Source organism: Trichomycterus rosablanca, chromosome 1 (assembly GCF_030014385.1).
Source record: "Trichomycterus rosablanca isolate fTriRos1 chromosome 1, fTriRos1.hap1, whole genome shotgun sequence".
NCBI classification, from domain to species: Eukaryota; Metazoa; Chordata; class Actinopteri; order Siluriformes; family Trichomycteridae; genus Trichomycterus; species Trichomycterus rosablanca.
In genome coordinates this window covers 54,054,563-54,072,290 of record NC_085988.1, presented here as the reverse complement: position 1 = coordinate 54,072,290, position 17,728 = coordinate 54,054,563, and the positions used below count along the sequence as shown (strand labels likewise).

Sequence of the window (17,728 nt, the reverse complement as noted above, 5' to 3'; positions counted from 1 at the left end):
GTTCAAATGTGTATAAATATTTCTCTCATCTTGGCTGAATTTGTCTTTAAAGAAAAATAGCATAGCTCCTAATATGCATTGTATAACAAGCCTGTTAGGTTATATCTAAAGCGACTTACAGTAATGAGTGAATACCATGCAAGCAATTGAAGGTTAAGGGCCTTGCTCAGGGGCCCAACAGTGGCAACTTGACAGTAATGGGTAATGAGCCGACAACCTTCTGATCATTAGTCCAGTGTTTAACCTCTGAGCAACCACTGCCCTAATGTAATCTAATAAGATGATTTACATTTGTAACATTTAGTAGAAGCTTTTATCCAAAGCGACTTACAGTTATGACTGAATGCAATTTGAGCAATCGCTGGTTAAGAGCCTTGCTCAGAGTAACACTCATGTTTTCTTGTACTTTTATTTGAAAAATGGGCTATTACCAGCACATGGACAATCCACAAAAACTACCCTTGTGGCTGTCTTTTAAGGTTCTTCATGCTTCCAGCCCAGCCATAATGGTATTAGTTCTGGTCCTTCTTGACCCCTCAGCCTCAGACAAGATTCCCTGATCGATTCTCTCCAGGTTTTGAATTACATGCTCGAAGTAGCAGTGGTCGTCATCTTACATAGATGGATTTTCATATCAAGTGTCATAGCATGTCTGTGCCATGCAGACGCCATCTGTACATTGGTTCCTGGCGAAGTCTTATTATTACATGCTTCTCTGACCACTGTGTGGTCCTTAACATCCCATTCCAAAACTGCGTTTATTATTATCGAATTGCCTGCCTTTTGCAGTTTCCCACTTTTCTCTGATGGCTTTTAAACAAATTCTGTTTGTGCCTCTGGTAATTTGTGCAAAGAGCATTTGTGAGGTCAGGCACTAATGTTGACCTAGATCACAATTAACATTTCAATTAATTCTGTATGTGTTACTATTAATCATGATTAGCAGGATCGAATGGATGTTCAGGGACATTTCGAGGCTCGCCTGGAAGCCACTGTCAGATTATTGTTGTGTTGAAAAGTGCACTGTCACCTCACTCTGAGTTTGCATGCATTCTGGAGGAGGTTTTCATGGAGGATGTTTCTGTATTTAACTGCATTCATCCATCCCTCAGTTAAACAGTCTCCCAAATAGTGCTGCTAAGAAACACATCCATAGCAAAATGCTGTCATCATCTCTGCTTTGGACTTTAGGAGCATTTTTAGAGTGAGGTTCTTTCTTACCTCACTGATCAGCCCCTCCAAAAACAAGCAGCATTTATAAATCTAAACTTTTGCATGAGGTGGTGTCATATGGGGATCCATTTCATGTACAGAGAGTCAGGCACCAATCTCTATTATCCCCCATCTAATTGTGCAGGTGCCATCAATCAGCCAGCAGAGGCGGCAATTTCCGCAGTTATGAGGCAACTCTGTTCAGTCATTGTCCTGCTCCTTACAAACCATACAGTCAATTGTGTGTTTGTGTGTAGGCGCCCAGCAGGCTGATAGCAGTATTGTTAAAATATTCTGAATATAATTCAAATAGGTAATAAATTGCAACATTTTACAATATGGCAAGCTGTTTTAACTCTAATGCATTACATCTGATTATCTATAATTAAATCATATATCTACAAATGTTTTGACTACTGACAATTACATTTGACTCGTCCAAATAACAACTTAAGATATCTGCATTCGCAGTTGTACTAGTAAGAACAACAATTACTTTTTTTTTTTTTAAATACCTTTCAAGACATCTCAAATGATGTCACTGGGTTTACCATTTGTAGAGTCACAAATCCTAATTTATAATCAAAGACATCTATATTCTGATTATGACTAGTCAAAATTACATTTTCATTACACACATTATAACCCGGCCTATGTGATGCCACTGGATTGTTTTGACTGTAGCCTGCAGAATTTTGGGTGGCAAAAATGGCTTCATCCTGGCCCTGAGTTGCCAGGTTAATACCTGGCCAGATTTTCTATCAAATTGGCCTTCAAGATCAACCATCATCAAGATGGTTGCAAGGCAAGGCAAGGCAAGTTTATTTGTATAGCACCTTTCATACACAGTGGCAATTCAAAGTGCTTTACATAAGGAAAAAAAATTAATTAAAAGCATTAAAACATTCCTGAGATCTAAAACCTCAGAAAGACTTCTTGCAAACATTTAGTTACAATTAAGACAACATGAAATTCAAACAAGAGAGATAAAAAAAAATTAAGGACATGAAAAATTAAAAGAAAATATTGTAAAGTATAACCTACAATTTAGGGAATATGAAATTAAAACAAGAGAGATAAAAAATTAAGAACATGAAAACTAAAAGAAAATATAGTAAAATATACACTACAATTTAGAAGAGCCTGAAAAACTAAAAGAAATGTGGTAAAATGAGGGTAATAGCAAACATTTCGAGCTCAATCATAGGCACAAGAAAAAAGAAATGTTTTTAACCTGGATTTAAAGATTTCTACATTTAAGGTACATCTAATATCTCCTGGCAGTCTGTTCCAGTTATATGCAGCCCAACAGCTAAATGCTGCTTCACCGTGTTTAGTTTGGACTCTGGGCTCAACTAGCTGACCTGAGTCCATGGATCTAAGAGATCTACTGGGTTTATATTCTCTAAACATTTCTGAGATGTATTCTGGGCCTAACCCATTCAGTGATTTATAGACCAGTAGCAGCACTTTAAATTCTATTCTGTAACTAACCGGAAGCCAGTGTAGAGATTTTAGAACTGGAGTGATGTGCTCAGTTCTCTTCGTCTTAGTTAAAACTCTAGCAGCAGCATTCTGAATGAGCTGTAACTGTTTAATGGTCTTTTTGGGAAGTCCAGTTAAGAGACCATTACAATAGTCCACCCTACTGGAGATAAAAGCATGGATCAGCTTCTCTAGGTCTTGTTGGCACACTAGACCCTTGATTTTGGCTATATTTCTAAGATGGTAGAAGGCTGTTTTGGTGATGGTTTTTATATGGCTGGTGAATGTGAGATCTGAGTCTATTAGAACGCCAAGATTTCGGACTTGGTCTTTGGTTTTTAGCGCCCGGGAACTGAGGTGTTCACTGACACTGGTCCTCTTTTCTTTGCTGCCAAACACAACAATCTCTGTTTTGTCCTTATTTAACTGTAAAAAATTCTGGCTCATCCAGTTATTGATGTCCTCCAGACACTGACACAGTGAATCTATTGGGCTGTAATCATCTGGTGAGAGAGCCAGATATATCTGTGTGTCATCTGCATAACTATGGTAATCAATGTTGTTAGCCTGTAGCATTTGGCCTAATGGCAGCATATAAAGATTGATCAGAAGAGGTCCGAGAACTGATCCCTGGGGGATTCCACATGTCATAGCCACCCTGTCAGATTCACAGCTGCCAATAGTGACGAAGTAAGGACTGTTCCGGAAAGTCCAACCCAGTTTTCCAACCTGTCCAGCAATATTCTATGATCTACAGTGTCAAAGGCAGCACTAAGATCCAGTAAAACCAGAACTGATATTTTACCCGAGTCAGTATTCAGCCGTAGATCATTTAACACTTTTATGAGAGCTGTTTCAGTGCTGTGGTGAGCTCGAAAGCCTGACTGAAATTTGTCAAATAACCACTGGAATTCAAAAAACTGCTGACTTGATTGTAAACAACTTTCTCAATGATCTTAGCTATGAAAGGAAGATTTGAGATCGGCCTGTAGTTGTTTAACACAGACGCATCCAGAGTTCTCTTTTTTTTTTTTTTTCTCTTTTAGAGAATGAATGAATTTTCAGTATGAATTTATACTGTACTCATTAAATATGTGTTACTGGACTAATCTGTCTGCTACATTAGCTTTACAAGCACATAATTTAAGCTTCAAGTTCATAAAAGCAAAATAATTGAATAACCAAACCAAACTAAATCAAACCAAATATTCTTTAAAAATATTTACTTACTGCAGTCTTCTTTAAAATCAGGCTATGGGCAATTATGCCATTATATGTAGAGCAACTTAAACAAGTACAATACTTTATAATTCATCGTAACAGTATAAAATAAATAAACATAATTAAGCGAACAATAACCGTACTGTATTGTGTAATAAAAATATATTTCTATAGAAAGTTGGTCAATGTTAATATTCACTGCAAAAAGAGATATTATCACAAGGTTCTTTTGTCCAAACATTGTGTCAAGATACAATGCTCACATGGGAGATGTTGACCTTGATAACATAATGGTGGCCTTGTACCGTACTCCTTGCAAAATCCCACCGATCGTACATGTGCCTCTTTTGGCAAATGGCCATCAACAATGTATGGCTGCTCTATCGCTGAGATGCAAAGGCCTTGGTGTGCAAAAGCTCAAAAGCTAAAGATGTTCAAGATGGAGGTTGCATATGCACTCATCCATGGAGAAAATAAGAACGGAAGGCCCTCCAAGGGAAGGGAGGAGAATGTGCCCACCAGATGCATCCGAAAACCAACAACCCAAAGACCCGTGGATGCAAGGATAAAATTGATTATGATAAAGAGAAGATGCAGGTTCTGCCCAGATGGACAGACAACGATCTCCTGTCAGAAATGTGGTATTTGTCTGTGCATTTTCACCGGGAAAGCCCACTCAACTGCTTCCAAAAATTCCACAAAAAAATTAATAATGAGAGTGATAATGAGAGTGGGAGGCACTGTTGTTCATTTGTATGTTGCTTGTCATTTTTGAATCAGTTGAAAAATGAAGTTGGACTTTTGTTATTATGTTACATTTTATGTGGTTGCTATTCACTGCTGTAGAACTGAAGGTTGTGGTATGCCCATATTTTGGCTCATATTTTGAACTAGTATGTGTGATGTAAATGACAAGAATGTATCACTTCTCTTTGTCAAATAAAACATTTAAATGTTTACTATTTTGACTCTTTCTACACCTTAATAAGGCAACGTATCCTGGGAGATACAACTCATAAAATTTGAAATACATAACATACATGAAAATGTTTTACTTAGGGGCAAAGAAGGTAAGCACTAACATTAAATTACTTTTTTTTTTACCACCCCTGACTGTTTAAGGGTTAAAACTAAAGCACAGTACCATAATAAAACAAACCTGAGACTGTGCTTGTCTGACCTTCAGAGATTAGAAGTATTAGATATATCTTAGATATCTAGTCATAAATGAATTCTAGATATCTAAAATATAAGTCTGGTCACACTATTTAATGTTAGAACGGTTTGCCATATGATGTCCTAAACTACCTGACGTCACCCTAAATAATTTCAAACTTTTTTAGGTGTTTTGATCATCCCTCTCATCCCAGTGACCGAGCATGAGAGCATGACTATATGAATGGGATGCTCTCATGGTGCAGCCTTTAGTGATGCGCTGACGTCACTCACAAAGGGATGAGATGCAAGTTAGGAGGTTGTGCTGGTAGAGATGGCGCCCTGATCCCCATGAATAAGCAAAAAAAGAAGAGAAGGAAATAATACGCTACTATTTACCGGACAGCATACGTTTCTGGACGGGGCAGATCGCTGAGATGAGTTAATTTCTTACCACAGTTATGTCTATATGCTACCGCTGTCCTTAAAATTCTGACTCCCGTGGGGGATCTGGGTTTGGTTAAAGCCGACCCGGTGTTGATCTCTAATTTACTAGAATTCTTGTGTCCGCCTCCCTGCCTTTACCGGCAGGACGGCAGCGGAGGCGGAAAGAAGGTGGGGAACGGCTGGGACAGGGAGATGGCCGCGGATGGAGGAAGCGGGGAAACGGTGGAGCAGTACCGAGCCGAGGTGGAGCGCCTTACACGCGAGCTCGCCGAGGCCAACCGAGAGAAGATCCGCGCGGCTGAATGCGGGCTGGCGGTGCTGGAAGAGAACCAGACCCTGAAGCAGCAGTATGCAGATCTGGAAGCTGAACAGGAGACCATGAGGCAGGAGCTAGAGCAGCTGCAGGAGGTGAAACAAATACACCTAAATGATGCTTTGTGTCTTTAAATCCCAATAGCTTAATAAGCGCTAGCACATCTGTTATTGTGATGCTCTGATGCTGGTAATAGGACAGGCTTAGGTGTGGTAAAGCAATACTGATGGTATAACAATACTATAATCAATCATTTAGAGTTGATATTATATGGCATTGTTATGCTGTTATCCAGTTTCCGGTATGCTCAGTGGTCTCAAGATGCTGCAGTTTTGGTGCAGTAGTCTTAAAAAGCACAGGTGCTTACTGGTAGAGGAACTGTATGTTTGACAGGAATACATGATAGATGCTTTAGATGTGTTGATGTTATGCTTGTAGAAGTTTTGAAGCCCTGTTAGGTGTATTCGGCTTCTTGGCTATAGTAACATTCAGTAAAACAAATAAATACATTCTCGTTAGACTTGTAGAGCATCTGTAACATTGTTACCACCTCTATTAATACAGTATTTCTCAAACTGTGTGGGTGTGGTCTTCCCGGTATACATATTTGGCTTTCTGCCAGACAGATTTACTGACAGACATGTTTCTCTGTTGGGCTACAGAGCTTCATATTGATTATGACTCTGTTTCAAATGTAAACTAGTCAAAATATAATTGTTCTTACAATTCCAATTAAGTAGAAGTAGAATTAAGTAGATATTTAAAGGACACAATAATACACAGTTGATGGAATAATGTGCACAGATGTGTCATAAGCAGAGGTGGAAAGAGTACTAAAATATTGTACTCAAGTAAAAGTACTATTACTTTGAAGATTTTTTACTTAAGTACAAGTAAAATTACTAGTCTAAAAATCTACTCAAGTAAAAAGTAAAAAGTAACTCATTTAAAATGTACTCAGAGTAAACGTTACTTAGTTACTTTTTTAACAGAAGGAGGGACATCATTTTCCAACAGAATTTGATAGATGAATGATACAGCAGACTACACACAGCTCACCAGCCATGCAGCATATTAGCAGTTCATGTGTGGATTTAACCTCTCTACACTCCTAACAGACTGCAACTGCTGTTATCAATTCAAAACAGCATTATTTCTGTTTATCCTCAATAAATCGCTGTATTTTATATCTTGTTGGACTTGACGCTAACTAACTTGGTTCAGGTCAATAGTGCCAACTAGGGTTGCCAACTTTCAGAACTGGAAATAAAGAAACACCCTGGGCTGGCGGGACAGTGGCAGGCATAGGGTGGGGGTGTGTGGTGTCGGGTGTTTACCTGAGCTGGGGAGGGGGGGGTCTCTGGTGTTTACCTGAGTGGGAGCGGGAATGTGGGGGGGGGGGGGGGGGGGGGTAGGCGGTTAGGGTTGCACTTATAAAAAATATAACGGGTCTTACCCCGTCATAGGAACATCATCAAAAACAAACCAGCAGAATCTCACAATCACATTTATGCTGTCCGTTTTACTTCAAATAAATGAACATAAAATATCACAATATTTCATAATGCTTTGCTATCATTGCAAAATGAAAGCGTACCGTAAACAGCAGAACCATGACCATGATCAACCGCATAGCAGCAGCAGAAAATCATAACCACTTATCTGCTTACCTGATCTATATCCATGTGTTGTTCCATTAGGGATATAATCCACTTTACATAAGACCATCTTGTATGTTTCCAGAATATATAAATCCATACCCAATTGTTTTATCCACCTAACTAATGAAAACTATTGTAGATCATTTATTCTCTCAGCTTACCCCGGTAAAAAGCTTAAATTGGTTATTCGTTCACTAAACTGTCATTTATACAACAACCAATGAAGAAAAAGATTGAAATTCCACCCAGAATGTGAATTCTGAAGCTCTGATTGGTTTATACATCTGAGTTTTTTATTGTTTTCTTTTTTTTTACTCAGTAATGGATGTTATTTAAAATGTAGCGAATTACAATTCCTAATACAAAACATACTTAAGTAAAAGTAAAATTACAGGTTGTAAAATCTACTTTAAAAAGTACAAGTACACAAAAAAACTACTCAATTACAGTAACGCGAGTGACTTTCCACCTCTGGTCATAAGCCTATGACAACGTCTGAATCAATAATTCTTTACACTCAGTCACAGCATAGAAACACCCCCAAAAGCCCTTCACGCTCAGAAATGGAAGTACTACAATTTACCATTCCATGTAGAGTACATTTCATTAACAATGTACAGCATCTTTAGGTGCACTACCATACCTTCCAGTGCAAAACAATACACACTAAAGGTACAAAAGACAAACCACTACTACCAGTACTTCTTTTTTCTAAAAATGTTCTCCTTACTGAGCAGACTCAGGCAGCAGTAGTTCAATTTGTAAACAAAAGGGCCAAAATCTGACAATATATACTTTAAATGGTGGTAAAATACAGTTGAAGTCAAAAGTTTGCATGCCCTAGTAAAGAACATCTCCAGTCTTTATTTACTGTAACTCTTCTCTTTACTGAATTATTGTAACACTTCTTTTTTTGGAAGGGCGGTACTAACAGATTTGAGACACTAGGGGATTTAAAAAAACATGACAAAATCTAAAAACTTAAATACAACAACTTCGTAAATTTTGTGGTGCAGCACACTCTATAATGTGTTTTTAAACGTTGTGCTGGGCTTTGTAGATAACTACAGCTGGTAACATACACTATATGGCCAAAAGTAATTGAACACCTGACCATTGGCTTGATGGACATCCCAATTTAAAAATAAAAGGTATTAAAAATAGAGTGACCGCTATGTGATATTTTCAGCTATAACAACAGCCATTCTTTTGAGTTTGGCTGGCCAACTTGACCAACTTGCCTGTATTTTATAAATATATTCACATTTTGTATTTGATATCTGCAACACATACAAAGATAATAACACAATAATCAGGTGAATTGGTAACAGGTATTATAAGGAGGACCCAGCACATGTTCAGTCTTTGCAAACAAAGATGGGTTGGGGTTCACCGCTTTGTGCCAAACTTTGTGAGTAAAAGTGACACAGGGTGGTGAGCTCTTTGTGAACTCACTTGCCAGAAGCTTAACAAAGGCAGAACAAAACTGTTGGTAAAACATAAAAACATGCTGAAGGTGCGTCATAATGAAAAAAAGAATGTAATTGAAATTGTTGGCATTAAGCATGATTCAAAGTATGATCATTGCATCCTGAGGTAATTTTTATTTTAATCTGCTAGTCGATTTCTATGTACAGTTGGAATAAACTTGTGTAATCTCAGTGTAAGTGCAATCTAATAATGGTTAGTGATTACAGGAAACTATAGTTACACTTGGCATATCAAGTTTCATTGCAATCTCTCTGTGTAGCCCAAACAGTGTCAGACATGACTGTTATGCACAACAGTCAAAAAGGATTTGCCTGAACATTTTACCCTTGTGGTTGTAGGATGATAAATATTTAGTGTTAAGAATTGGGTTATACATTTGGACAGGTTTCAAGTAGTAGGTTATGGTGCATGTGTGTGGGTGACATGACTCCTGATTTTACTGTAATCTAATTAAATATATTCATTAAGATGTGTTTTTCCTCCAAAAAAACTTGTGTCAGTAATGCAAAATGGAATGTTTTATGTAACGGTTTGGAAGATGGTTTTATTTGTTTTTATTATAAGATAAACATGCAAAATTTCTTGCGGTGTGATGGTCATAAAAATAAACTATAAAATATAAACATATATAAAATAAGTCAGTAACACATGGAACTGTTTATAAATGTTTTTCACATTATTTTATACATACTTTTTTTACACTACAAGGTTTAAAAATGCACAAGATGCACCTTTTTCAAACGATGTTCATCAAATGAAGATTGTAAGGGATTGCTCCCTCTACAGTGCATAATATGCATGTGCATAAATGATTCATGAAATCATTTAATTTCAGTGGGAAAATTTCAGTGCGTACAGAGCAATTAACCAGTGGTTATACCAGTGATTTCCGATCCCTCATATGTCACTGCATCAAGAACCATGAATCATCAATAGCTGGTATAACCACATGACCCTGGAGCAGACTGGTACTCACAATACCTGCTGTGCTACTATGCTGCACATAGTTCAGCATATCTTTTTCCTCTTACTTATTGTTGTTTAAAATATATTTCAGCAGGACCCTAATTTTTCGTTCAGTTGTAATTAAAAATGTACTTATTATCAATAACATCTTATTATATTAATGACAGATATTATACAGCCATATATGCAAACAATAATTAAATCTGTTCATTATTATATGAATGATAGAGATGTAGTCATATATGCAATTATTTAATTCTGTTTATTATTGTATGAATAATAGAGTTTTACAGGTATGTACAATTACTATCTACACTCTGTCAATCATGTCCAGGTGACTAATTCCTGGACAGCTGCTTTGTGGGTGTATATGAAGGTGACTGAAAATATAAATCATTCTGCTGACACCCCTAGTGGTTTGATTAACCATTAGGACTGAGTTTAGACACAGCAGATAAGCTTCTTTTTTTGCATTTTATCCCCCAATTTTCTCCCAATCTAGTCACATCCAATTACTCGATTGCGTTACGCTTCCTCTCTATTGATGTTGAACCCTACTGAGAAGAGCCGTGACTAAGCGCTGTGCCACCTGCGCGCCCTGCAGATAAACATCTCTGAGGAATACATACTAAAATTCATGTCTGCTTGAATAATGGACAGAAACAGATGCTAAAAAAGACATTTTAGCAGTAATTGGATTGGAGAGCGAGTATATTGTTTATATTTCTAAAAAGCAAAAGTTTCAAGCTGGTGACAGTGTTATAGTTTGCAGGTTTTGCAATTCTTTCCCATGTAACTCTTTTGAAATCTTTCACTTTATTTGCTGTCTAACATAGTAATGATGTAAAAATGTATTACATTTGTAATATAGCATTTGCTGCCAATATACAGTACATTCTAAATATTGTGGATGTGTCCTAAAACACATTTAAATGCACTTAAAAATATGTACAACTGGTATGACATTTAAGAGTTTAATATTTAAGCTTGACTTGTGATTTTAAGTGTGATTGAAGTTTTTTGTTGGTATAAGAAGCACATTGCTATCAGTTAGCAGGCTGATCAACTAACCATCTTCAAGATAGAAATAATACTCTCTTTCTCTGCTCTGTTCCTTCTCCGACATATAGGCCTTCAGCCAGGCATATTCCATCCAGAGAAAGGTAGCAGAGGATGGGGAGACTAATGAGGAGGCTCTGCTGCAGGAGTCGGCCACCAAGGAAGCTTATTATATGGGCCGCCTGCTGGAGCAACAGTCTGAGCTGAGGCACACCCGCTCTCAAGCTTCCAACACACAAGCAGAAAATGAGAGACTAGGCACCATCCTGCAGGAGCTCCGTGAGGTAGGGCTATTAACAAAAAAATCACCATGGTTACCAGTGATGCAGAGGTTTTATACTGTAATGTAACAGTGATGATGGAGCTATAATGCTATAATTTCTGAAATAAAATTTTAACTATCCACTGACTTGTTTTGGGAGTTTCTGGAAGAAACCTGCATAGACATTTTGGCCACTGTCTTCACAGACAATGGCCTGGAGGTGTGTGACACCAACACCAGCTGTGCAACTGTGCCATTCTTATATTAGTCAATGCCGTCTGTACACTGTCAAGTCAAAACCCAACACCAATTACCATGCCTAAATAGTAATAATACTTACTGACTGTTTGTAAAGTAGCGTCTAGTTTGGGATAAATGTCTGTGGGAATTTGTGCCAGTTTAGTAAAAACAAGCATTCATGCAGTCACACACTAATGAAACCCTGACTTGAAATCAATGCTCCAATTCACCAAACTTGTCAGCATGTCTCATGTCTTTATAGATTCTACTTTGTGTACAGTTATGGGACAGTTCTTACACTGAGAAATGTTCTTTTTTAAATTATCGTCAATTCTCTCATGAAGTCTGGCAGAAAGTGGTGAGCCATGAGAGTGGAAAGTTTTAAAACTGTGTAACTTGTATATTCCATGAACCCCTGTCCTAAATTTGGGGGGTTTGTGTTGCAGGCATCAATTTTAAAATTTGTTTTAAAACTAAATAGATCTCTGACACTTCATCATACAAAAGAGGTTTGAATATTACATTTAGTTTAATTTTTTAAAACCTCTTTTAAGGTAAATGACGGGATGTAATGGTTTTAAAATCCTTAGGTATTGTGAGAGCTGTAATAGAAAGTATATAGACTAACTTTGATTTTATAGCAGTTAAATAAAACATCTGTATTAATCCTGTGTTATAGTATTTTCTTTAAAAATATGAAGATTTCTCTGTGTTTTGTTCTCTATCTGTCTTTTTTTTTATAGAGTAATGCAATGCTGGAGTTACAGAGGAGCAGGATGAGAGAGGAGGCACGGGAGTATAAGTTCAGGGAGGTTCGACTGCTGCAGGACTACACTGAACTAGAGGAGGAAAACATCTCACTGCAGAAACTGGTGGCTACACTTAAACAGAACCAGGTATGTGACCACAGACACACAAACTCTGTGTATGCACTAAAACCTACTTGTAAAGCATTGATAAGTAAAATCATACAAACCACACCCTTCTGCTTCTCACACAAAGGTGGAGTATGAAGGTCTGAAACACGAGATTAAGGTTTTGGAGGAGGAGACAGTCTTGCTGAACAGTCAATTAGAAGATGCCCTGCGTTTAAAGGACATCTCGGAGAGCCAGTTGGAGGAAGCACTGACTGCTCTGAAAAGTGAGCGTGAGCAAAAGAACAACCTGCGTAAAGAACTTGTCCAGCACCTGACAGTGTGTGATGCTGCTTTCACCTCAGCTAGTGCACATCTACTGGCCTTCAGCTCAGCACCTCCAAGTGGCAGTGCCACGCCCACCACTGCCACATCGCCGGGAAGCGAGGATGGTGGCAAATGCAACGGACTTCTGTTGGGTTCAGCTGGAACAGCAATGACCCGACTCAATAGAGATATCAGAGCAGCAGATCAGAGAAACCAAAGTCACTTGATCACTACTGACCTCTTTAGTGAACTTCACCTTACAGAGATTCAGAAGTTCAAACAGCAGCTTCAGCAAGTGAGTTTGTTTATAGCTTAATATCATTATATTATATTAAATTATATTGCACTTCTCTTACACTCAGTGTCACACTTAGTGCACCAATCAGCTTAAATGCTAAGGTGGCAGGAGAAATACTGGCCTTTTTGTTGGAGAGTGTCCAGGCAAAAAGGTTTCCTGGATTGTCTCTAAACCACTGAATGGCAAATGAGGTAGAAGATGATGTCTCTTTCCCCCTTTTAAATTACAGGAGTCGAGCTGCTTTGAATTACAACATTAGGATGGCTCAAATAATGGGATAACATGACACGTGACATGTAGTTTTGTCTGCAGTGTAGTAAAATATTACCATTTTACTGTTACCACAACCACTGTTAACTATTTTTGTCAGTCGTAAACTGTTCAGTTTAAGCAGACTGCTCAGCAGCCCTGCTAGGAGGCAGTAAATTCACAAGAGTATAAGACCATACATGTCTCATCATACATGTCTCATCACATTAAGGTAATGTAATGTTGAAAGAACTCACCTGCTTACATTTGCAGTATTAAAAAATACTAGGATATATATTGGAGCTAAGAGGCATGCTGTAACCCATTAGAAATGATGTGATATAGATACCAGTGCATTAAAATTCCTTTAAAATCAAACAGCAAGACTAAACCTGAATTATTTACTCTAAACACTTACCTTGATCTAATTTTCTACTTTACTTTTCACCAGCTTGCATTACCATGTATTCACTTGTATCTTCATTGTGATTTCAGCATATCTAATACTGCAAAACTGTTGGATTTATCTATGTTCTGTGCCTGTTTATTTGCAGGTGGAGCAGGAGAAGACGTCTGCAGTAAGCAGCTTGCAGGAATGTCAAACACAGTTACGACACACACAGCATGCTCTGACTGAACAGTTCGAAAGGGCACAGCACCTCCAGAAGAGAGTTCGTCTTCTTCGCCAGCAGAGCAGTGCTACAGAAGGCGGTAACGAAAATGAGGATGAGCCAGAGTTAAAGAGTCCCTCATGGGTGTGTGGCGACCTGGACACGAAACTGCTGCACTGTAAGTACAGATTGGCAGTGGCAGAAGTTGTAAATTTGAATAACGAGCTGAAGGAGCTGCAGAAAAATCAAGTGGAAGGAGCAGCACAAGAACATGACCAGACTCAGCTGCAAACTCTAGAAAGGCAAGTAGCTCACTTAGAGCGCAGCTGCCGTGATTCAAGGGAGAAGGCAGCGTCACTTGAGCATGAACTAAAGACAGTGAGCAGTTCTGCCTCTGAGAGCCATAGCATCCTGGCTACAGCCCAAGAAGAGCTGACCACCTTTAGTGAGGAACTAGCACAGCTTTACCACCATGTCTGTCTGTGCAACAATGAGACACCCAACCGTGTGATGCTGGACTACTACCGGCAGGGCCGGACCCCACCACGTGCTACACCAACAGGTCTTAAAGGACAGGATGAGCTTAGAGCTTTGCTGACGCCTCGACTGGCTCGTCGTCTGGCAGCTATCAACGCTGCAACAATGTCTTCACCCAGCGACTCTCAGAGCCCCTCAGAGTCGCCGTCTAAAGAACCCCTCAACTCAGAGGACAGCCCAGTGCATAACCCTCTGGGCTCACCAGCTGTCAGTGCCTCTTCATCATCATCTTCATCTCCAGCCCCTGATTCATCTTCTGGTTCTGAGCCCCGCCGCGAACCCACAAATATTCAACACTTAAATGCCATCATCCGTGACCAGATCAAGCACCTGCAGAAAGCTGTAGACCGCTCGTTGCAGCTGTCACACCAAAGAGCGGCTGCCCGTGAACTTGCACCACTTCTTGACAGAGAGAAAGAAGCCTACATGGAGGAAATTCTTAAACTCAAGTCTCTGCTAAGTTCAAAGAGGGAGCAGATCGCAACATTGCGCTTTGTGCTAAAAGTCAACAAACAGGTAGGCTCATCAGTACTTTTTCTTAGCTGACTGAGAGCATTGAGCTGTAACTAACAAAAATGGTAGAACATTCCAGGTTTCTACAGTGCTTGTCTATTGTCATTTTACAACAACAATTAATTTCTAAAGTCAGAAGTCATGTGTTCATATCACTGCCCAGTCAGTACTAAGAAGAGTAATTAAGTACACTAGAGCCATTGTTACATTTAAAACCTGAGTTACATAAACTGGGAATCACGTCTTGTAATTGTAATTTCAGGCAGCAGTTTCTTATAAACTGCCTGTTATGCATAGAAACATTTCTCCATGTTTTGAATTTTTGAAGAGACGACTGATTCATATACATTGGCACTTTGTACATGATTTTAAGAAGACCTAGAAATGGCATTAAGTGACATGCCTGGATTTGTAAAAAATAAGCTTGTACTGAGCTTCTTTCCACTGGGATTTTCCCACTGTAATGCTTGTGGCTTAGTCTTATAGATTAGTCCTGTTTATAAATTCCATTTCCAGTCAGGTATTTTCACTGACTAAATTAATTGTAATTTTTAAATTAGGAATTTAATGCCTGCAACACACTCCAGAGTTTATCAATTAGATCTCCTCTGCTGTTAATTTCACTTTTCACACTTTTGCTCACTTTCAAGTAGAATTTTTGCCCATTCTTGTCTGCTCAACAGCTGCTCAACAGTTCATGGTCAGCATTGTCTGATTCTTCTCTTCATAATGCACCATATATTTTAACAGGAGATCTGGACTAGCTTGTTCCCCTGATGGCAGCAGATGGCTCTCTAAAATCCCAAATTTATGTCACTGTTTTAGTGTTACCTTCACCCACCGCGGGTGCACTAATGGAGATAGACCAAAATAAAAAGGCTGCATTTCTGCATAGAATTAATGTATGATTTTCAAACATCAAAGGTCACAAATAATTAAAAGTGGTTTTCTGCCATGCCCTACATGGTCTGAGAAAAGATTTACTGAATCTTTTCACAATATTATGTATGATAAGTGGTCAAAGATATACATTATTTTCAATCTTGCTTTAAGAAATGCTCTTTTTTAGCAATTCAACTTTTGAGTGTTGCAAAATTTGTTTATATTTACAAAATACAATCAAGTTAAATAAAGGTTCAAGATAATTACAGATTCTTGTGTTTTTAAAAATCTTTTTAATGATTTGTACAGACTGCAGAAACAGCATTGGTAAACCTGAAAAGCAAGTATGAGGCTGAGAAGCACATGGTGACTAAGACAATGATGAAACTGCGGAATGAACTAAAGGCTCTAAAAGAGGATGCTGCCACCTTCTCTTCTCTCAGAGCAATGTTTGCCACACGGTGAGAGACATGTAGTCAGGTTAATTGGAGATACTCTAGTCCTTCTAGGTATGAGTGTGTGTGTGTTTGCCCTGTGATGGACTGGCGACCTGTCCAGGGTGTTTCCTGTCTTTCGTCAGTCAATGCATTAATAACATATCTAATAAAAAAGGAATACATTTAAAAATTGTTTTAGTCTGCTACATAGTCTCTTTTTTTTTTTTTTTTTTTTTAAAGGTGTGATGAATACGTAACTCAGTTGGATGAGATGCAGAGGCAGCTGGCAGCCGCGGAGGATGAGAAGAAAACACTGAACTCCCTTCTCCGCATGGCTATCCAGCAGAAGCTAGCATTAACACAGCGCCTGGAGGACCTTGAATTTGATCATGAACAATCACACCAGCCCCATACCAGCAGGACGGTCAGTTTCAGGGACACATCACCCAAAGTAAGTGGAACAGCCACCTTGCCCCTTCCTGACACTTTGTCCACGGTAGCCGAGGCACTTGCAACAGCCTCTGCCACATCATCCCCTATGGCCTTAGTTACTCCCTCTCTTTCCTCTGACCCGGGCAGCCCACCTTCTCTGGAAGTACCTTCTTCCCCTGCCTCCTCCCTTTCCTCTACTTGGACCCCCTCAACTACACCTCATAGCTCAAGCCAAACCCACTGGACTGTAGGAATGCGTACACATGGGGTGAAGCCACACTCCTTTGGTGTGGATTACATTCATACCACCAGTATGTCCCGCACCACCAGACTGGCGCGTCGCTATGCGTTTGAGCCGCTGTACTCAGTCTCACCCTCACACTATCGCTCGCCAGTGCTAAGCTCCTATCGCTCCTCGTGGAGCTCACCCAGAACTCGCCTGGCCCCCACAAACCTGACTCACACCACCCACACAGGCAGATATACCTCCCCATCTTCATCTTCCCATGGCTCACTATACTCAAGAAATTACAGCTCCCAGCATCCCCGCTAATGAGGGCTCGGCGGGGTGGCACAGAGAGGAGAACAAACTGGTTTCCTGGTTTTTGTAGTGTCCACTGTGCTTGACGCTTTTCTGTGACTGTTTTACTCAGGGATTTCATGGAGCACAAGTGGCGTTAACTTGGTGCATGACAGCATTTAAGTACAAGCCTCCCAAACAATAGAGATTAGAGTGTCATGGACATTAATCACCTGTGTTGGCTTTAGGCACTGTTGTGGTTTTTAAAAGACATGACAAATCATGTAATTTACATGATGCTGTTTGAAAGTGTTGTCTTATTAGCCAATGAATTAGAATATGCACTTTAAAGAATATCCTAATATTAGGTTTTTTTTACCAACATGTATTTTAAGTAAACTATTTTTTATTTTGTTTAAGCATAACTGACTTGGTTTTAGTTAAAGTCTACTGGTTAGGTGTATGTCTTTCAGGCCTTAATTTTTATTTGTAATAATTCTCACTGTCTGAATCAGCATCACTTATACAGTTGCAAGAAAATTTAATTGTCCTAAAA

The 17,728-nt window shown here is 39.0% G+C and overlaps 1 protein-coding gene across 1 annotated transcript; it reads left to right on the top strand.

Annotated features, from left to right (window-relative positions):
* The first annotated feature begins 5,610 nt into the window (after positions 1 to 5,610).
* On the top strand, positions 5,611 to 17,444 carry LOC134322813 (protein bicaudal D homolog 1-like). Its single transcript, XM_063004166.1, has 7 exons — positions 5,611 to 5,928; positions 11,082 to 11,294; positions 12,256 to 12,408; positions 12,515 to 12,988; positions 13,795 to 14,904; positions 16,093 to 16,244; positions 16,461 to 17,444. The coding sequence occupies exons 1-7, from the start codon at positions 5,713 to 5,715 to the stop codon at positions 17,203 to 17,205; spliced, it is 3,063 nt and encodes a 1,020-aa protein (XP_062860236.1). The 5' UTR covers positions 5,611 to 5,712; the 3' UTR covers positions 17,206 to 17,444.
* The last annotated feature ends 284 nt before the right edge of the window (positions 17,445 to 17,728 follow it).